The sequence below is a fragment of the Neolamprologus brichardi genome, chromosome 13, assembly GCF_056152115.1.
Source record: "Neolamprologus brichardi isolate AB-2024 chromosome 13, ASM5615211v1, whole genome shotgun sequence".
Classification (NCBI taxonomy): domain Eukaryota; kingdom Metazoa; phylum Chordata; class Actinopteri; order Cichliformes; family Cichlidae; genus Neolamprologus; species Neolamprologus brichardi.
Genome location: NC_142116.1, coordinates 5,948,448 through 5,971,016, shown reverse-complemented (window position 1 = coordinate 5,971,016; position 22,569 = coordinate 5,948,448). Strand labels below are relative to the sequence as shown.

The window sequence follows — 22,569 nt, the reverse complement described above, 5'->3', positions numbered from 1 at the left end:
TAGTCATCGCCCATAGACTCCCCAAGAACCCAATCTGTGACTGAGGCAGCTCCACACACATTCGGTTCTACAGGGTATATATAGGCGAAGGTTCACTTCATGGCTGGCTGCTGATGACTTCTTTTTGTTGTTGACAGAGATTTACACTCCTGTGCCCTCATTCTGACTTTTTTCATAGAGGCCATTGTGTTGACTAATGCTCTGCGTAAGAGTAATTACAATGCCCAAAATCACTATTCAGCCAGTCCCTTCTTTGTAAAGATGTGCGTGTACCTGTTGTTAAGTGTCATTGTATAATTTATTGAAACCATTAATGGTGCTTCAGCATGTACCTTCTGACATCAATAATTCGTTATAAAGCATAACACATTAATTCTGATACATGTGTGCAATTACTGTAAACTGGTGAGGCCATCATACAGAAGACTAGCAAGCTCAACAAGAACATCCTGAGACTTCAGACTTCTCCTCGGGTTAAATAATCATAATGCTCTCCACATAGGCACGAATTGATTCCCTGGATCCAGAAGGTTATCTGGAGCTGGATTAGTTTATGATATTTTCTTGAAAACTGCAAGGCAGTGTCTTCTAATCATTCGTATATCATTTTAATGTGTACATTTTAAAGATATGCTGCAAAATGTTTCATTTTGTCCTACCTAATATTGGTAAATGTCCTTGAAGTTAATAACTTCTAAATTGGCTCTACAGTATAACATAAAACCATAAATTCTAGGCAGGTCCGCAATAATTGGCACAAGGTGAATTTCAGGTTTATGAAATTGGTCTTGCTGCATGAAAAATAGCTCACCTTCCACTGGAAAGAGGGCAAACAGTTGCCCATAAGATAACTGCAGCAGAGTATAGCTGATGTGAATTTGAGATGGTCACCTTGTCCTAGCCACATTCTCATTTGTTAATTATTATACAAAGTGTCGGAGTTACTCTGATATCAATTTTATCGTTTGAACACAATTCATTGAAGTTCTGCAAGTGTGACTGTGAGTCTGACCCCGCTTTCTCTTCCACGTCTTTACTGAGGCATACTATTTTGGCTTTCTGAGGTAAAAGCTAGCTTATCAGAAATACTTTGTTACAGTAGAGAAGTTTGTTACTGATGACCTCACTTTGTTAAACAAGTATGTCACATTTCTTTACTTTAAACAATCGAAATCAACGAGGAGGCGATCTGTTCTGTTGCCCACCAGCAGTTAAAAGTTGCGTGTCTTTCATAATTTAGCCGGCCAAGCTTTGATTGTAGTGTAACTGCCAAATTGCAGTTGGTCTCCTGCCAAGTTTGCTGGTAAACAAACTACCAGCTGCAGTGAAACTAATCCACATTAAAATAGTGGCTGGGGGTAATTTCCAAACTTGGCCTCGACCTCAGATTTATTGGACTGAACTGAAAATTGCAGCGCTTCAGAGAACTTGGCCCTGAAACTGAATCTAAATTTCTCATTAGTTCCTGCTGAAATACATTTATGGTGGTCCACAGCGCCTCTAAATGTTTACAGCTGAACATCTGCCGTCAGCTGCCAGTGAACGCACCACAGTTTATACCCAACTATATTTGAATTCAAGTTGTGCACTTGCAATTGACAGCATTAGTCATCATGTTGACTCTTTTTGCTTGTATATTAAATTTTGGGTAAGATGTATGTGCTACATATGTATTGATTTGTCTCACGTGTCAATGCTCATGCTCCACTGAAGGCAACATTATCCACGCCTTTTTTTTTCCCATTCCCACACACTTCACCTCTTTTTACAGTAATGTATCATTATGAATATTGCTGACGTCTGTATTGTTTTTCGAGTTGTATTGCAAATTTGGTCAAGATGCCACACAGAGTTTCTGTTTCCATTTCTTCCCCTAGGCGATGTTCTGTGCTCTGGCAGACGCTCATTCCTTGTGTTTACATGTTCTAAATTCCCATGGCTGGTTGAATGAGTGCTTGATGACAACTCCGGTCAGAACCATTTGTTGCGAAAGCAAAAAGCTCGCGTTGCATGGAGTGAGAAGAACAGCAAAACTTTATGTAGAGCATGATTGGTTTCACGTTAAACAGTGGGAAAGCTAAACAAAAAAAAAAGAGCGAAGCAAACACCGATCCATAACAATTCTGATTGATTTTGGGTGAAAAATGAAACTGCAGAGTTTAGGGCACCTTTCTGCTGATGTGGAAAATACAAATGGTCAAAAAAAAGAGAGTTCATTCACGTTGAACTATTAATCCCGAGTTTTTTGTTTTGTTTTTTGACTTTCATTTTTCACAATTATTCTTGCCCTCGGACACTGGCGTCATTAGCTTACACCTTTGAATGGTGTTCCCTAGCTCTGAACTTTGGTGGATTTCTTTTACAGACAACAACAACGGAGCGATGCTTCGGTTTCTCAAAGAGCATTCTTCTTTAAGAATGTAGCCTAGCTGCCGTCAGGTCGCCAGAGGGTCAATCAGAATCGTTGACCGCTGGTTCACCGTTTCATTAGTCCCCGCGCTGGACAGGCCAACGCAGGGGCTCGAGGTGGGGACCACGCAGAGTTCACGCGGCCTGCGGGAGTCGCGAGCCTATTGTTCCGTGGGTTTCTCCCTCCCTCTCTCCCTCTCTCTCTCTCTCCCTCTCGCTCGCTCGTTGGATAGTCTCCTCCGATATTAGGGGTTAAAGTGGGAGGATGCGTGCGTGACCGTTATTTGAATATGATCCACTGATCTAAAAAGGGATTCTCTACCACATGTACGACTTATTGCTACTTTGGCAGCGGTTTAATCAACCTTCTCGTATCGTTTTTCCATTATAGGTTGATTATTGATTAACGCTGTTAATCTGGTAGTATAATTAGACGTCTTTAATGTCCCTCTTCACTCCGGTTGCAGATTTAATTCAGTCCAAGATGATCGCCTTGGATACTCTCGCTGCAGACTTTGTGTTCATGTGATACTCCGAGTACGTAATTTTTCACCAGGCTGTCTTTGCAGATCTGAATCCAACACTCGGGTCTGCAGATGATATAACCACAAGCAGCAGTAACATAAGCACGTATCCGTATAAGCAGCCTGCCTTTTAGAAGATCGCATAAATAAATTCTCCTCTCATCCCGAGTTTGACATGAAGCCATTCAGTTGTGGCTTTTCTTTCTGGGGTCGTTTCACTTTTTCATCTTAGACAGGCTGACCGCGGGCTCACCCCTCCACCCCCGGCCCTGTGCCGGGTCAAAGCCGAGCTGAGAGCTTCTTTAACCCGGTTTAGACATTAACTGCGAACTCCAGCCCCGCATGGGAACCCAGGCACCGTCTCGAACTGACCAGTGCGATCGAGCAAAACCCGGAAAATCTGGCTGTAAATTAGTAAAACTAACTGTAACATTAAATGCTAAGGGCAGTTTAAATGAGCAAGCACTTATGGCAAGACTGCAAAAATATTTTTGGAATTAATTTATTATCTATAACGCCGGAAACGATCGTTTTACATTTAACAAGATATACTTTATTAACCGTGAGACTAAAATGATTTACTTTAAAATTGTTTCAAATATGGTCATTTTTCACTAAGAGGGAATAAATCAACTTTCAGCACAAAAACAACAATATTGACCTCATAATTCTAATTTAAAAAATTATAAGCTTCTCTTTTAATTGATTTTTTAAGTTTGTAGTTTCCATAAACGCATGCGTAAAACTACAATTATATCAAACTACATCAAAATAAGACACCCCTAGTTTTAAATCCTCAAAAATCACACAGGCTCCCGCAACAAATGAAAATAGCTCCCATAAATATCTGTGAACTGAAAAGTTCTCGATGTAAAGACGCTGCACCAGTTCGAAATTAATTTTACGGAAAAAAATAAAATGACATATTAAAAAATATATACAGTTAAGCCAAAATAAGAACAAGTAACACACACACACTGTTTTTGTTTCCAACTATCCGTCTTCAGAAGACTGAACTCACTTTTAAGTTAAAATATGAAAAAAGATGCCTCAATTGCAAAATTTGTTGTTGCAGCTTAGTGAGGCTCCCCTCTCAGTCGTAACCATTATTTAGTTATTTAAAAGATTAATGTCCCTGCTGCCATGTATTTTTTAAATTGTCATGCCTCTCTGGAACGGAGTGCCCAGCTGTGAGTATAATCAAAATTTTCCCCTTGCCATAAACCGCTGGGTTATAGTTCTCTTCTGGCTTCTGTTTATAGCCTATAGGGAGCGGGGCTTGGCGTTAGAGAGATAGCTGTAAAATTTAACATCTCAGCAAAGACGCCATAACTTATCTGATTGCGTTTACATATCCATATAAACATGAGCCGAGCAACGACAATAGTAAAATCATTTTGAATGCGCCAAACAGAAGTGTAGTTCCCAAGCAAGCGACTGGTTAGTTTTGCATTATTGCACTTCTCCAGCCTGATTAAATTATTCCACAGGATATTCATATTAATATTATTATGATTTGTTTTATTATTGATAATAATAATGATCTAAATGGGAGGTTATATTTTCGAAATGTACACAAGCAAGATAATCCTCAGAATAAAGCCGCCTCAGAAAGGATGCAGGCTACCGTTTTCCGATTTAGGAACACACACATATGCCACATGGAAATCGTAAACCCACACACACACACGAGCACGGATATAGAGTTTCATGTTAAGGACTTCCTACAGAGAACGTTAAAAATTCTGACTACTGTTATCTTTCTTCCAGAATCAGAGGAACAGCTTTTCGGCATCAATCATTTTTTGTCCGCCATGAGCTGAATGCAGACAGCAACATTAAACCTGTGATCCTAAACAGTCCCCCACTGAAAGAGGGTTTTTTCTGCTTGAAAGAGGTGTAAGTGGATAATTTAATTTTTGAAGAAAATCATATATATATATATATATATATATATATATAAAAAGCAACTACCTATATATACTGTGTATTGGATATATATACCGGCAGTTTCAATATTAGATCTGAGACACTCAATATAAAGCAAACAAATATTTCTTCAGAGTCCATGTTTATTCTTTCTACTAAAACACGCCTTAAATCGAACTAAATGGGGAAGTCAAAATTTTTTTTCTCACAAATTCGATGTAAGTTTACTTTCAGTCCAAACTTATTTATTGCTTCAGTTAATTCGATTATATATCGGACTACAGGTGGCTCTCTGAACCGCTCTCTCACTCTACCAAGGGCCCTCGGGGGTCTCCCGACCACCGCTTTCATTCGGAGATCACTTCCCCCACCCATGTTTTTCCTGCCCCCCTTGCCCCATAGTCATAACTTCATATCTGCGCCAAATATGAAAAACGAAACACACTTACTTGCTCTGTCCTGCTCTCGCGTTAAAACGCGATCGTTCGTTAGTGTAGTGTAAAATCCCGTTAGAGCGGATCGAAGCTGAGTGTGGGGACCGTCTCCGTTGTTTCTCTCAGCAATACAAAGCGCATTCTGTTGATTTCGGACAAATATCGGCTACCAATCCCATCTGGCCGCCTGTCGGCTATTCTCTCTGAGTTATATTTTGGGGCTTGTCAAAGCTCCGGCAATAAAACACACTTTATTACCGTCACGTGCTCAGCTTTTTTTCTTGCAACTCCCACAAGGGTTCATAAATTATTAGGCCCTGCACCAGAACCACTTTATTCGATAATGGCGCCAAAGGAAAAAAAGGGGAGCTTTAATCTCTGGGGGTTGTGCTGCTGGAGATGTAAAAATTAACCGTTTTGTGGTCTTTTTTTATATTTATATATAGAAATGCGTTTTCCTTCTCACTTAAATGTTCTTTGAATACGGGTTTCTCAATTTATTGAATCTTCAAATCCTTTTTATCTTTCATTTCTAAAATATATTGATTTTTTCCCCCATTTTCAATCTAACTCCTTTTTTTACCATTAAAATTTTCTTTTAACAGATACATTTTCGTGCATAAAATACTTTGTGTGCGTAAAATGGGGAGTCTGCATGCTGTCACTCCCATGAGACTCATGTGGTTTGCACTGCAGTGCTTTCCTCTAAAACAAGCAGAGACTGAAGCCTTTTGCATTTTCCGGATGTGTCTGGAATGCTGTTTGGAGCATTTGTTTCCTGCTTTGATTTCCGTAAATGGGGAGCAATAAAGCCATAAAAGTTGCTCTGTGAAAACAGACTGGACACCGGTATGCTTGCTTTAGCAGCAATGCGGCTGCTGGGCACAAACAAGACATTTAACCAAATGTTACACAAGAATCTCTCTAATGAAGTAGCAATGCTTCAAAAACCTAATAACCGAACTTACTGCTACTACTAATAAGAAGGAAAAATATGAATAAGAAAAACAATGGTAACACATAATTGAGCCTAATTCAACCACATAGGCTACTGGTGCGTACAAGCCAATAACACTTCAATAAAACGCATTTCATCGGTTCTTTTAAACATATCGTTATTCATTGTATGGCAGATTTTATTGATTTTAGTTTTGGCTTATTCCTCCATTGAAAAGATGATGCACAATGCACTCAAATATTCAACATCTTGCTAATTAATAATTATGAATCATATTAAGCCAAACTTTCACTGATCAACGGCGTTCGTACGCGTTTTGTATAAATCTTTCCATCACTGAAGCTTTAGTGGTGCTGTTAAAACCACAAGCCACTTGACTCCCTGATTTATAGCACCTTGGCTTGGCGTCTTGCCTAATGACTCCCCCTAGCAGCTGTAACATAAAATCCCATCCAGACCAAACAAAATGATCGTGGGACACTAAGCGGGAGAAAATCCCCCTGCTCCAGGTGCATTCAATGTAAGTGGGAGAAAAGAACGTCGTAACGGGGCTGGACCGTGAGGAGGATGAAGATAGTGTTGCTACCCCAGTCTGAACAGCGGCTGTTAAAAATCCATAGAGCTTCAATTTGTGCAGCTAGCTGAGGCCATTGTTTAAAAATGTCATCCTTGGGTCTCTAGCGCCATCTAGTGGTCAAACGACACCAAATAGCGCCAGCTCACATGTATTGGAAGTCTGAAAAGGATACAGCCTTTTCTTGTTAGTAGAAAAAAAAAATTATATATATATATATATATATATATATATATATATATATATATATATATATATATATATATATTTTTTTTTTTTTTTTTTTTTTTTTTTTTAATGTGCTACAAATTTGATAATGCTCTTGGGCTTTGTGTTACTTGCTTTTAAAAGCCGTTCCCTTTTCTGTCTTGAATGAAGTGGGATTAAACTGTCTCCTGTATTTTTCTATCTATGTGTGTGTGTGTTAGCACTGTGATAGAAGTCCATAAAGGTGGATGGATATTTTGCAGTATCTGCAGTGTGCGCTGCAGTGTGCATTGCCGATTTCCTGGCAAATAGCACCCCCTGCTGGTTAATAATAACATTAGCACTCCAGGCCTAGCAGTTCCCCCAAATTTGTCTATGTTTTTGTATCATCGGTTTTTGTCTAAGTTAAGAAAGTTAGATGACAATAAGGCAATCACTGCTTGTAAATAACTATTTGCATTCAGTGATAATGGCCAATTTAGCCGAGCTGTGTGAGTGCTGGGAAATAAGGACATTTTTATAAAGAAACACATTGTTATTTAAATGCTCAAGCATGAGCTGAATTTGTAGAACTGTGCCGAAAACCAAAGACGAGCCATGACAGAAGGACTATTGAAACAGAAATAAACACCAGCCTGCATGATCAAGCCTGAAATTTGATAGTGTTTAAGCAACTTAAACCTTGACGTCTGCTGAGGAAAACTGTGAAATGAAGCCCTCTGGACAAACCTGCAGTCTGTTTTTGTCTTCGAAAACATCCAGTTGAAACTTGGGTTTTTGCACTGCACTGCAAAGAGAGAGAAACGGGCATGTTTTATACCTCACACACACAAACTCATCTCACACATCTTTGTCATTCTTTCTCAGGCTTTCTTTCTGTCTGTCACAGGCTTTAATTTAATGTCTGCCTCGTTCTCTGCGTCACTATCTTCCCTATCTCCTTTTGTCTCTTTGTTTCTGTCTTATACGCATTGACACACACACACAGAGAGAGTCTTTGCCGCATTGCAGTAGGTTGTAAATACTCAGTGCCAGCTGAGCTTGAGTGAGCAGCACCAGTGAAATACTGTCTTTGTTTCTCTGTATCTCTCACACCCCGCCTGCTGCCCTTGTGGGAAAAAAATGTAAAATTCAAAAAAGGGAGAAAACACTGTCTTTCTGTCTATTTGTCTCTCTGACACTTGCCCTCATAAAAAGGGACATCAGCGAAAACAAAAAACATGGGGGAAAGCATTCCTTCTGTCTGATTCGGCCCATCTGATTAAGTACAATTACAGGGGAAAGAAGGAGAAATTGAATTTCTGACATAAAGACCTTGAAAGGTATCAGCACTGAGACAGATAGCAGAACAAGCACTAAAGATAACGTGCAAGAAGATGATATTTTGTGATAATACTGCCAGATAATCCCCTGAGAATGAAAAAAAATTGCTTTCTGGGGCTATTTTTGCAGTTTGCCTCAAAAGAGCCACCATGTGTCCTGTTAGCGTTGCACCCCAATGGTTCATGGAGCCATTTACAGATAAACATTGCATTGATGGCTGAAACAGACAAATATGTATGAACCTTGGGCTAGCATATTTATATGCATGTGCACATTGTCATGTGATCTTAAAGAGGTATGTTAAAGACTCAGAGGATCAGGCCTTGTATCACCGTCATGTACATCATGTATATTTGAAATTATATTATTGTTTTACAATATACATTTTAAATGTATAGTATTTATATAGATTCAAATGATGCATTTTTCATATTTGATTTAAGGGAATTAACCCAATTCAGTTATATGCAAATATGAAGGATGCTGCTTCTCTCTTTTTCCCTTATTTTTTTTTTATTTTTTTATTTTTTTACAATAGTATTAATATTTGGTTTCATCATTTGGATAAAAAGAGTTAAAGAGGAGTCTGTTTCAGTCTGTTTCTTGTGTGTACAGACAGACCCTGAAGCATTAATACCATCATTACAAATTCAGTTATTTAGTAAGGGTGCAAGGTTTTGCACACAGTGCACAAAGTTAAAAATTTCTGCAGCATAATATGAGAGCTTATTGAACGTTGGATATTAGTCGGCAGGAAAACATAACTACTGTGAGGACTCAATTACATTGCTGAATTACATTCTGGATAGTTCTAGACAGTAAAGAATTAGTCAGAAGTAGTACCTGACATCATCAGTCTACTGGACTCCATTTTCTTCCGCAGCATTCTGAAATAAGCAGGAAAAGAAAAAGGAGAAAAAGAAAGGACGATTAAATCAGTCAGAAATCAGCGCAAATAGCACGAGGCTTGTAATAGGCCTACACACAATGAAAAGAGTCTAAAAATACGTCTCATTTTCAGCACTGCTTTCTTGACAGCCTGTTGGTTAGAAACTTGTCTTATATGTGTAAACAAGTAAAGTATATATGACGTCTTAACGTTCAAACGAAAAATGTAACGAGTTATTTTAAAAATAAGACCTTAGGGTGAGAACAGTAGAGAGACAAAAATAAAAAGTGAGAAATTGTTTACCGTCCATGGAGGCGCGCGGATGCCGAGAAGCACTTCTGTGGTGTCGAGAGCGCGCGAGGCAAAGCTGTCTGCACACTGCACGCGCACACATGACAGTGAGCGGCCAATGGCGAACAGGGTCAGGTCGTAAAACGCTTTTACGACCTGTGAGCTGTGCAAAGAGAAAATTGGAATTTGTGGCAGCTGGGTGCAAAAGAGAGCCGCATTTCCAAACAAACAAACACGCGCAGGCAGGGCTCCAGATAAATCTAAGAAGCAGTTTTAAGAAGATTTAATCCTTATTTGTTTAGACCACCATCATCCGATAACCACCTCTGATACTAGCTGTTATTTAACCCTTAAAAATATAAATGTTGTAAAAAAAAAAAAATCAGCTCCTTCAGGCTACATTACACTTACAGAACAAAACGGAAGGCCCCAGAACCTTCAATAGACATCTTGTAACTAGAATTTTAGCTATGACGACAACAACCTGTCTGGATACAGTTTAATTCCGTGTATTCATGTCGGGTTCGCCGCAACAGGAATATCAGTGTATTTTATTGGAAGATTGGAGTAATTAATAACTACCACAATTTCGGCCCACACGTTAAACTAATGCAGCCCAAACGTCGTAATATTAATAATAATAATTTTGCCTTAATTAAATTTGTTGATTAAATCATTCGTGAAGCGTTTTAAACTGGCCTTTTTTTACCCTTCTTCGAAGACGACTACACAAGCGTCTATATATTATTATTACTGCCCTTCAAAATACTTTGAACTCTGGCTGGACTCCAACCTAATAAATAAAAATTGTTTTAATAGCAACTATAAACTTTTTGGCGTCAGTTTAGACGTGTGAAGACAGCTTAACTTCTCTACTGAAATATTCATATTCCTGGCTGATATCGAATAGACCCAAAATATGAGTGGTGCACTAACTTTAAGTAATTGTAACAAAGCAATGCTGAAAGCATCACGTGTACTTTTTTATTTTTATTTTTTTGTTAAAAAACACTAATTTTATTTATTTTTTGACAAAACAAACAAAAGTAAAACACTAATTCATGGGAGATCTCCAGACCTCCTTGTGTTGGTGAAAAGTACAATATTAATAGTGTAACATTAATATTTTAGGCTAATATTGATAGTATAATAGTAATATTATAGCCTACAACGCTTTGTTGCAGAACAGCTCTCATATTTACCCTGATTTTCTGGTTATTTCCTGAAATAAAATGCATTTTATTAAAAAGTTTATATTGGTATCTATAGCAAATTTAGGCTGGCCTTATGCTATGGATGGATACATTTTATATTTGGTTAATGTGATAAATACTGAATTATTACAGCCTAATTATTTATAAAGTTCAGCGACATCCTCTGTCTGTCCACAGAGAGCTTATAGCAAGGGATAGAAAACATCCAGTCACATTAATCTAGTCACAACGCTCTAGCACATTCATTTTTGGTATGTAATAGTTTGTATTTTACAGAGTGAAGAAACATAACTTGTACAGTGCGTTTTATTTCTATTTTATTACACTGGAAGTCATCATGGCTAGCACCTGTATATTTGGTGTGTTAGTGTGTGTGTGTGCGCGCGCCCCCCCCCCCCCCCCCACACACACACACACACTAATAAACTTAATAAATTGTGATTTTAGATTCCACAATTTCTCCTTTTTTTTATCTTAAACCTCACACATTCATCTCTTGATTCAGAATTCTGTACATGCGCCTTTATTTCAAATTTTATGTCTAAAACTGCTTGTAATGGTTTTAGACATAAGGTGGACAAAGCTGAACACTGCCTATTGTTAAGCAGTAATGTCGATATTTCTTTTCTAAATGTGTATTTTGTAGGCATTTTGTTTTCCCTCTCATTTTTTTTCTCCTGCTTTAAAATAAATAGCGTCAGATCATTTGGAGCACGTTTCAGCAAAGATAACCCTTTTTTTATTCTATGGACTTTAAGGCTGTGATCATAAACTGCAGGTCGAAATGATTACAGAGGCTTCAATTATTGCTTCACCTTTTATTTTGAAGAGGAAACAGAGCGGAAGTAGCGTTACTATCCCCTTTGACTATTAAATAAGAAACATAACAGGATTAGAAGAGGATTAATTTATTTAATAGGGTGGATGAAATTGATTAGAAACTCGGATCACGGAGTAGCTGTTTGAATATTACTGAGCTGCTTTTTTCCTTCATTGTCTTCGTCCCAAATGAAATGTTCCATTATTATTATTATTATTATAAATTCTTCCACAGGTCGAGAAAAGGTTATTGCCTGAACAGTTACAGCTTTTAACAAGTCACCAGTTGAATACTGCAGGCTGGACGTTTACAGCTAGTTTCCCAGACATGGATTAAGTTGTCTCAGACTAAAAGGAAGTTTCAGTGACGATGTCCTCTGGAAAAAAAAGGTTCTTTGTCTAAGACTTAACTCATGTCAGGGGAACTACACGTTAATGTAGTAAGATGCTGTAGGGCAAGCATCTGAATGAGATTTTGCCTGTGAAGAAAGCTGACGTCAGAATCTGAGATTTGGACTCAGGTCCACAGTAATAAATATCACACCATAGAATTGCTGCTCGAGTGCAAATAGCTCATGAAAGACAACACCTCCGCCCAGTGGACATAATGAGTAATTACACATGAAGAAGCAGCCCTGTTTTTTGATTTTTTGTGTTTATGAGGAATTTCAAATCAGCTCGTGTCTTGAAGTTACCTAATTCAAAAATGTTACTTTAACTTATCGAGGCCACCTTGATTAATAAAACTGATGTATAAATTTTTGATTTATCTATGTTAGTATAAAACAGAATATTCATGTCAGGCCGCAGTAGGCCTACGTGCTTTACCGTCTATATTGTTGTCTTCGTAACATAATAAATGCAAGCACACATCACTTTTCTACATCAATCGTTTGCATGCAGCTCAGCTGGTGAGGCCCTGGACTCTGTTAATGGATCATTTTGAATCTATTTTTACCACACTGAAGAAATGTGATGGGGAGCATGCAGCACTTAGTTGTAATGATTTTAATGTTTCTACGTGCAATCCTATCATCCTAATACATCCTAATTTCTGCAGCACTTTAAATATTTTTCTTTTGGAGGCTAATTACATGTAAATGCAGATGGAAGAGTTTCGTTTGTGATAGTTTTATTAAAAGTGCACATTAAATCAGAACTTTGGAGGCATTTACTTAAAAATGTTTTCAGGTTATTAGTATTATTATTATCTTTTTTATATATGTTATCTACATTCAGTGCTGTTTTCGGCTACAGTAATTCTGATGCATTTGTCCGTGTGCTCTGAGTGAAGTTTTGAGATTTAAATTGTTATAATACTTTTTATTCTTGTCCATCAGCTATTAAAATGGATGCATATATTCTTTCTTTTGTCACTCGTCTGTGCTCCAATGCAGGACCAAATTATTTTAATACTAGTCCATAGAAACCAATACCTGTGCACAGTCAGCACAAAAGGCCTGAATGGTGTTTGCAACTCAGACGGCCATTTCTTAACTTTAAAAATAAGAAGAAGGTTCTGCTCTAGCTGAATAAAATCAGACTACTGCTGATGTTAAAGCTTCTTGTTTTTACCAGTACGGCTACACCGAGGTTGTAGATAACCTAGCCTAAATTAAACGATTACTTCTGAAACAGGAAAAATACACCTCATCAAGACTCACATGCTTTTTGGCAAATCCGTTTTAATTCCCTCCATAATGAAATTTCCTGTGTTTTGTGCTCTCGCTGTCTGTAAAAGACGTGACTGGAGCTGTCTAGTCTCATCTGCAGACAATGACTTTAACGTTTAGAAGGACAGTTGAGGCTCTAAGGCAGGAAAGGGTGTCCAATAAAACCATATAGTCACGATGACTGTCTGGGCGAAATTACTTTATGGCACCTCTCTCTGCGTGTCTCTCTGTCTTGAGTTGGGGCGGAAAGTCACGTTTATTCTCCAAATGCATGCTGTTGGTTTATGACCCTGCAGTAGGATGAGCCCTGAGAAGATTATATAGCCGCAATAAATGAAGGAAGCTACGAGGCGCTGCACTGACTTTGACAAAACAAGGAGGCAGAAATGTCTCTCCGTGGGCTGAATCTCCGAACACATACCTGAGAGCAGTGAAACACCTTGACGGTGGAATATAATCATAATGACAAACATAATAAATCGAGTTATTGGCCTATAATCCTGTTTAATGTCAACCATGAATTACTGCCTTTGTTTCCCTCCCCTGTAGAATCAGCCGCAGGATAATAATATAGGATAATGCTGTATGTAAGCCTTTTTATTGGGTTGTATTGCGCTATTTAATAAATGACAGCGCAATTTTAACCTTTATGAGTTTTAGACTACATTGATCAGGGGCTACAAAATATTTTTGCAGTAGTTCTATAGCAGGATATTTGATATATATGTCTACAATGTTGCCATGTGATGCTATAAATATTATTAATATGCCTTTAATATCAAGTTAAAAACAAACAAAAAGAAAAAAAAATGATTTGTGCGGACTAATCCGTGCGTAAATTTACCAAGTCGCCAAAAAGAAGGCGCAAATGAACACCGACGCTGTAATCCATCTTTTATTTTATTTAGAAAAATCACCATGAGCAGCATATTGAACCTATAACCTAAATGACAGGATGGAGGCCTTATTTGATCACACTTCGTCTCACAGTACAGCACAGGCCTGTCGCTGTAGGCTAACATAGCCTGTTGTTCTTCCTCTTCTCTCAAGGAGAATGTGGACAAAAACGAAAAGCACCAAAATACCTTTAAAATCCCCACAATGTTCCCGTTGCCGCGGATGTTATACCAACTTACATTGGAAAATGGAAATCGATTGTGCGTTGTTGTAAAACGTCTTAAGAGGACAGTAGCTGTTTACTGGGAGGAAACAGCGAAACAGAAAAATCCAACAATCAAACTGCAGTCACACCATAGCTTAGCCATGACTGGTGTGTGTGTGTGTGTGTGTGTGTGTGTGTGTGTGTGTGTGTGTGTGTGTGTGTGTGTGTGTGTGTGTGTGTGTGTGTAGGCATGACCATATCTGCATTTCAAACCCACAGTAACAACAAATATACACAGCAACAATGACAACGACAGCAAGGACAACAATACCAACAAATATGCCCCTATAAGGCTACATGCAGAGTTTATAAAATCAAAACAAAGAAGCTTTATTCTGTCTTCAGGAGCAAATTCCTTAAAAGCTCCTTTCTGATTGATAAGGGAGACCAGGATTGGTTGTAACACAGAGAACTTCTCCACTAAGAGCAAAGTGAAACAAGTTTCTGTACAGACCTGTCAGGCACCCGAAATACAGCGAGAAGAAGAAGTGGTGTTTTGCTTCCTTTTTTATGTTGCTTATTGTAAATATATAAAATCTCGTAAATTTAGCAAATGCACTGTGGTTACAAGTGTATGACATGTAAAAGGTTGTGATTATACAAAACCTACATCAGTATTTTTAACTATTATGACCCACGCATTTGTGCAGAAACTTCAGTGGAGGACCAGGAAAAGACATGAGCGCCTTTTAAACCCAAACAAGAGGTGGTCCTATTTAAAATGCAGTAGACTCATTTTATTTACAGCCAATAAACCAAAACCTTGAGTCACAGATAATGTGTTAGACAGAAAATATTCATCTTTAGTCGCTTATTAGCCAGTTGGACAAAGTACAGCTGACCCTGGTCTGAAAAAGCCACTGAAGTGGGACAGATGTGAAAGTATCACATTTAAAACACATTATTACTTTAGCATGATCAATTCACCTTTTAAGTACTTGCGATTTTTAGATTTTTCACATGTGTAATCTTGGTGTTTTCAAAGATACATTTGGTTTTGGTTTGTTTTCTAAGGGTAATTGCATTGTTAAAAGAGCATAAAGAGAATAACTCCAGCCTTAGCGAATGTGTCTTTTATCTTTTGGTAATGCCAACCCAACAGTATTAACATGTTTCACGTAAATATGTTAATACTTACATGCATCAGATACAGTCCATTAGCCCGAATCCTGTTTGCTCCCAAAAAATATTTCATTTTAATCCCATACAAATATTCTGCAGCTATTTTTCAGGCTATAACAAGCAAGTATTCAGTCATGAGATTACTCATGGGGTTTATCTTTGATAGTTTTCCCTTGTACTTCAGTCCGAGCTTGCACATGAGGACGATAGTTTTAGCCTTAAATCATAAAACACCATTCCCATTTTTTTTGTTGAGAGCACAGACAGTTTAAGTATTACGTCTGGAATGTTTCAAGCATTGCCATTTCTGAACATGAGAGATGTGCATCCATATTAAAAACAGATGTGTTTTAAAATGAGTAGTCTTTGATATGAGCTGGTATGTTTGTGATCGGGTTTATTGACCTCCCTGTAAATGTTAACACATCATTATTTACAACTACCCCGGGTTTCAGATGAGCTGTTTTCTTTTTAAAACATGCAGATGGAAGAATTATGCGCCGAAGTACAGATTACCTAACTTTTTTTTTTAAGACATTAACGTGTGTGTTACAGCACATCTCGGTCTCCCCTGCAGAGTTTATCACTGCAGTTTTCAAAAGCAGCCATGTTAGCTCTACAATCCTTTGCTTAGTCACAGCTGATTTTGCCAGTTCATGTTAGAGATGTTGGCCATCTCTGAGCACTGTGTTTCTTTTATCGCCACCACCTCTTCACCTATCACAGGAAGAAAACAAAAGCCCCAGCCTCTAAATCCATCATTCATTCATACTCCTCCTCTCCCGAATCATCAGCTTCTTCATCTTCATCCGTCTGTTTTGGAACCAGATTTTGACCTGTCTCTCTGTCAGATTTAAGAGTCCTGCCACCTCCAGGCGCCGATCTCTGGTCAGATACATGTTGTAGAGGAATTCCTTCTCCAGCTCCAGGGTCTGGTGTTTGGTATAAGGACATCTCTTTTTCCGGGTCGATTTGGCATGGATCCAGCTAGCTGATGGATTTTCTGCAGGAAAAGAGATGAGAGTTGCATAGGTTTTTACTCACACCAAACACCGTGTATATTTATTTTCCTCTGGTTTTAAGCATGTCTTTCTGTCTATGTTGTGAGGAGTTCAAAGCCTGGCATACGATTCAAAGAAAACATTTTGTGGAGCGAATTTTATGAGCCCACAGTTTTTGGCTCATTAGAAAAAGAAACACTTCTACACCTTTTTTTACATACTCCTCCTGTAATTTACGATAAACCCATAATTTAACATAATGTGACATAATTTAAAATGTGGCCACATTTGAGGTTTCTGTCCTTTTCGATTTGGAAGGACAGGGAGCTGCTACAAATACAGCAAAGTATACCCAATAAAGATGAGCCTAAAGCTCAGTACGAGAGGAGACAGGGCTGAAAAACAACCACAGCCACACTCAGGCTCATTTTTTCTGTTTTTTTAAACAGCTGAGTAAGGATATTTTTTAAACATTTAATAGTTTGATAGTCATGCTCTCACAATGCTATTTTGCATTAAAAAAATGAAAGCACTTAGGATTCTTACATCATTAAATTAACTTTAGATTAGCTAAAATCTCTCATTTTACAAAAAGTAGATATTTTAATGAAACCCAGATAATTGTTTTGTTTATCCCAAGATAAAATATATTAATGTATCTCTACTACTACTACTACTAATAATAATAATAAAGCTATGAGTCTGCACTCTGGAGTAAGGGTCCAATAATGTGTTTTAAATGGCATGGCATGCTTTTAGAGCATAGCATGACTATACTGACTATTTTAGGCAAAACTAGCTTGGAGTAGTATTTGCAAAAACGGGCTCGCTAACTCTCCTACTATCAGAAAAACCTTCATGTGCAAGTCAACCTGGGTTTTCATACAGCTATTGACAAATTGTTAAATAACAATATCACCTTAATTATTTTAATGGACAATAAGGTTTTATATTTTACAGTTTACAAGACATTTATAGGCCCATAAAAGTCACACACTCACTTCCACAGTCCTCCCCTCTCTAACACACACACACACACACACACACACACACACACACACACACACACACCTGTGTATCGCCACTTCTTAAAGCTAATAAACATTCCTGAGTTTAGTGTATCTGTGTTTACCCGGGTCAAGCTGCTGCTGCTGCTGTGTTTTTCTGTCGTCGTCCTCTTTCTTTGGCTCAGGCTTCCTCCCCAGCTCCTCTACAGTCCCAAGCCGCTCCAGGACCACCTCCGCCGGACTGGCGAAGCTGGAATCTTCAGGACTGTCGTGTGACTGGGGTGAACTCTCGGGCTTAATTGTCTCATACCTCGGGCTCGGATTGGAGAGGTCACTCTGTGCTGGGAGACACGCGGGGAAAGTGGCCGAAACTTGCGACAGAGCGGTCTCCGAGGTGGGGCTCGCCCCTTCCCAGCAGCGTACAAACCTGCTGTCCGACGCGGATGCAAGGTGTTCGGCGTGTGTCTGAGTCTGCGGGCCGTAGTAGGGGTGGTGGCTCAGGAGGTGATGTGGATGAAAAAGGCCGGGGATGGACGCACCGGGGGCGGATTGCCGCTGCGGAGAAGAAGACGTAGAAGAAGTGGAAGTGTTTGTCCAAGGAGAAAAGCCATTTAAACTCGACTGTTTGTTGGAAAAATGAGAGAAATCCGGGATGTGTGAGCCGGGGGTCCCCTCCTCCTCCTCTGCTCCCCGGCCTGGCTTTGCGCAGCCAGCCGTCGAACCCTGCAAGCCTCCCGGGATGAAATGTGCACCGTAAGGCTCCTCGGTCTGGAGACCCATCATGGAATAATAATTCGTTAGCGACATGTTTATTTTATTATTTCAATAAAAAGACACTTAAATGCGACTGTAAAACGTTAGATGGGCTGGTATAGTGGCTTACATCCTCCCCTAAAATGGTAGTAATTTTTTCCTGCCCTTACTTTCTCCTCGGCTGCCCATTGGTTACTCTGCGGATCACATGGTTAGACTGTATTTAGCCAGTATAGAAGATAAATCAATTCATTCTTTTGTTTTCAGAAATGTGATAGCACGCCTACTGCAGATGGACCTGAATGTAACATATATATACATATTACAAAAAAAAAAAAAAACTTGGACTCTTTAGAGGCTGAATAAAAAGTAGTATTGGGCCGTTCGTATGCCCGTTTGAAGAGAGTGTAGGTGCTTCTGCCTTTTGCACTTATTTAATGCAAAAATATGACTTACACTTTATTAGTAATTATGTCATCACAGCCTCAGATTGTAACAGGACTGATTAAAACGGGAGGGGATGGGTTTCGGCTTTCCTTTGTGTGGATCGTGACTCATTTCGAGCTTAGAGTGATTCTCCCTTTATGAAGTTCATGTTGAATTGCGTGCAGCTTTATTTTGCTGGAACTATTACCCAAGATCAGAAATTGATTTGTATCAGTTCACAAGTTCTGTGCTCAAATTAGTTACTTTTTTTCTAATTTTAAAGTGTCGAGTGTTTTTTTGTGTTGCTGTGCTTTTGTTGTTCTCTTACTAAATAAACCAAATCTAAGAAGATCATTTGATTTATCCGTCATTTTAAGCAGTGGAAGGAAAACAGTGTCATAATCTATATATATATAGCAGTGCTTGTGCATAAAAGTGAAATTCCAAGTGCCTTTCTTTGTGGCTCTTATATGCTAGGTTAGGCCAGGAACGTTAAACAGTAAGGATTCATTTTGGCCCACTGACTTTTGAGTTCGGAAAAAGTGTGAAAAGCGTGAAAACTGCAAGAACATTTTTTAATATATTGCACTGCTATTTCCAGGGTAATAGTGGTGGCGTTGCACAGGAGTGAAAATAGATGGAAAATTAAAATTATCTCTAGATTTAGTCAAGTTGTTGGAATAATAAATAATAATAGTAAATAATACTGTTGGTTAAATACAAAAACTGTACATGTAAAGGTTTGTGTTTTTATAAATCCACAGTGATCAGCAAATGTTATTGTGCATCTAATGACTGCAGGCTCAAGGAATATAAGTAAAAGTTCCTATTGTCTGGCAGATTTTGTGGGGGAGGGGTTGTGGTATCTTGATTGTTTCAGCTTTTCAAAAATCATAAGAGCCACGCGAATGTTTTCATCGTGATATTTTAGTTTTATTCATCAATTTTTAAATAAAGGCTGTTTTGTAAAGGTTTTACTTTCTCGCCCTACTTCAGATCTAACTGGTCTTTATGTGGCCCATTCACTAAAATGAGTTCGACACCCTTGGGCTACACCTTGATCGTGCACAGCTAGCGCCATCTTCTGGCTGAATGAGACTAATCTGATTGAAAGCACTGCAAGGACTCCAAACTTTGCAATTAAAGAAGACCCAAAGGCTTTCACTAAATTCATTAATTACTACAGCTAATAATATTCAGATAAAATAAGATTATATGCTTGGAATATAACGTCTTGAAAATAAATAGACACTTTGAGAGTCACTTCCAGCAGGATGAAGAGAGGTATGTGAGCAAAACAGTCCTCTATGTTATACAAAATATCCCAGCAATCATTTATAAATCACTGCAGAAGTGATTTTAAGATCTGAAAATCTTGTTTCTTAAGTAGTTTTATGAAAATACTGACATGGAGAAACACATGAATCTGAATTTATGATTTAATGATTTCAAACCTCATTCGGACCAGAGAGACTTCTCAATGCCTGAATGAAATTCAGGGTATCTTACTCTAGGTGGCAGTGTAATAACGGCTCCTCTGCTAATGGGCGGAGGTGGGGGTGGGGGGTCTGAGGATGCTGTAAAATAATGGAGAGTGTTTGCTGTGTAAAAATTAAAAGTCACTCAAGCTGCTCTTTAAATTTATATGACAGATTGTAAGATGTGATGGGACGATGTTGGCACCATTTCCCACGATGCATTTCCCTAAACTAATGCCAAGACGTTTTAGAGATGAGTATTAAGAAAAACAATTAGTGAAGTGTTGTTATTACTATCAGGCCATATTTTACACGATTACTGCCCTGGTTTGTCATTCATCATCTTTTTATTTACTTGTGTTCCCCGTATTGGTAACACTTTGCTTGTGCTTCTGCAAACAACTATATGTTGTGTCTTATAAACATTATAATGGACACTAAATGCAAAATACCTCATTCAAGTGTCCCTGTTAGTAGATTCGGAGTAATTGCTAATACATTTCTACACACACTCTTTGTATTATCATGGTTTTAATTCTTTGAATAAAACAGAATTGTACATTTTGGTCAGTGTTAGAATATTACTATATTAAAAATAATTTGACACAGGACAACTACAACTAAAAGATGAGCCCGGTACCAAAATGTATCTTCATATGATCTTTCATATGCTTTAACTTGTTTCACCAGCCATATATCTCAAATGCATCTTTCCAAGTTTCCTCCATCAGATAAAACATCCTAGGTACCAATACCTATTTCTATATCTTGCTCATATACATTATTTTTTTAAATTTTTCCTTTTGGAGCTATGATATATTCCATGATAATGATGCTCAAAATTGCTTAAAAATAGAAAAAATGAGATTTTGGCTTTTGATTCGGACACTTGGTGAGTAGGTTAAACTGACTTCATTGTACTTAGGGACAGAGTTTAAATGTTTTTCTTTTTCTTTTTCTTTTAATCTATGAAAAAATCCCGTATTGAACTTTTGAAGGCTCCAAAATGTTGGAAAAATAAGACAGAAAAAGTGTCAAATTTCAACCATATGTACTTTGAGGTCCTGTGGAAAATCTTCCTTGTTTAAAGGTAATATACTGCACGGGTTGATTAAATACGCACCAACTTCATTCCACATTTAAAAAAAATTTGAAATGTTGATTTTGAAGGTTTCCAGTAGGAACTTTTTTCAGAATTGTTTGATTTTTTCTTTAATGAAATGACTGACTATTAAAGCCCCTGCAAGTCTACTTCTACACTCCTTTCATTTTCAATATTATGTAACTAAAGGTTTGCAACAACTACTAGTACGACAGCATCAAGTTCTTGCAAAGGTAAAACACCCAAAAAATAGTTTTATTGGGGGTAGCTAGCTTTAATGTCTTTCTTTCCAGCCAGAAACACAATCTCTCCTTTGTCTTTCTTTAGACATCACTCACAAATACACACCCGTTTGCAGTCCCGCTCGCACACAGATGAGGTGAATGTTTGAGACAAACAAAGCGAGAGGCAGCAGACTGTCTGTATTGCCCCAATAAAAGTCACTGAGTTGAGGAAATGGTGGTTTGTGGCCGTGTGGTTTGTTGGGATTTGTTTGCGGTTCAAGGTTCATTAGCAGCCTTGGACTCACTGGGTGTTTCTGCTGTCTGGTCCCATGTTGTTCAGACTCAGCACACCAAGGTGTAAAAGAACAAAGAACAGAAGTCTGAGAAGTTCTTCTTTGCAGATTTTCTTTAATGCAGTACTTCTTCTCTTTGCTGTCGAATGTTAAATAGTATAGTATATAGTATAGTATTTTAGACTGCCTTACATTTCAGTTACAACAGGCGTTTTTAAAATTCAATTAAATCCATTGTCCAGTATGGTTGTCGAGCTCCTTTTTCTGAGTACCCAGGGTTTTTTCAGAGCTTGGTAGAACATCATCCTCTTCTATTACTCCTTAGCCATAGAATAACCTTCAGGAAATACTAACACTAAATAATTTTGGTTTCTCTGGAGTTCAAATCTCAAACTTCTGTGACTGAACAATGACATTTGCATCCCTAAGTTAGATGTTGTGTTACTTGCCTTGATGTTATTTATTTCTGTTCACTGCTTTTGTTATACACTGACAAATTCAAATTTTAATGAAGTAATTTTAACTTTTAATTTTAACATTGACAGAATATTTAAATATACTTAACACTGTTTTACACATTTTGTAACCTTGTAATATTGTTCATCCTTGGCCAGGTCTCCCATAAACAACAGATGTTGGAAACTTTAAAGCTATAAAATTTAGTCATTAAACTGTCACAAATCAACATCTAGGTTGTCACAACTCCCACTAAATCCATTTCAAAAGAAACAAGTCTGTGTTACTGTAAACAGTCCTG

At 38.1% G+C, this 22,569-nt stretch overlaps 1 protein-coding gene across 1 annotated transcript; it reads right to left on the bottom strand.

Moving 5' to 3' along the window:
- Positions 1 to 14,165: 14,165 nt before the first annotated feature.
- LOC102778848 (homeobox protein Hox-D9b-like) lies at positions 14,166 to 18,463 on the bottom strand. Its single transcript, XM_006783521.3, has 2 exons — positions 17,662 to 18,463; positions 14,166 to 16,531 (listed from the first exon to the last, which is right to left on the bottom strand). Exons 1-2 carry the CDS (start codon positions 18,341 to 18,343, stop codon positions 16,287 to 16,289), a joined length of 927 nt encoding a protein of 308 aa, XP_006783584.1. The 5' UTR covers positions 18,344 to 18,463; the 3' UTR covers positions 14,166 to 16,286.
- Positions 18,464 to 22,569: the final 4,106 nt, after the last annotated feature.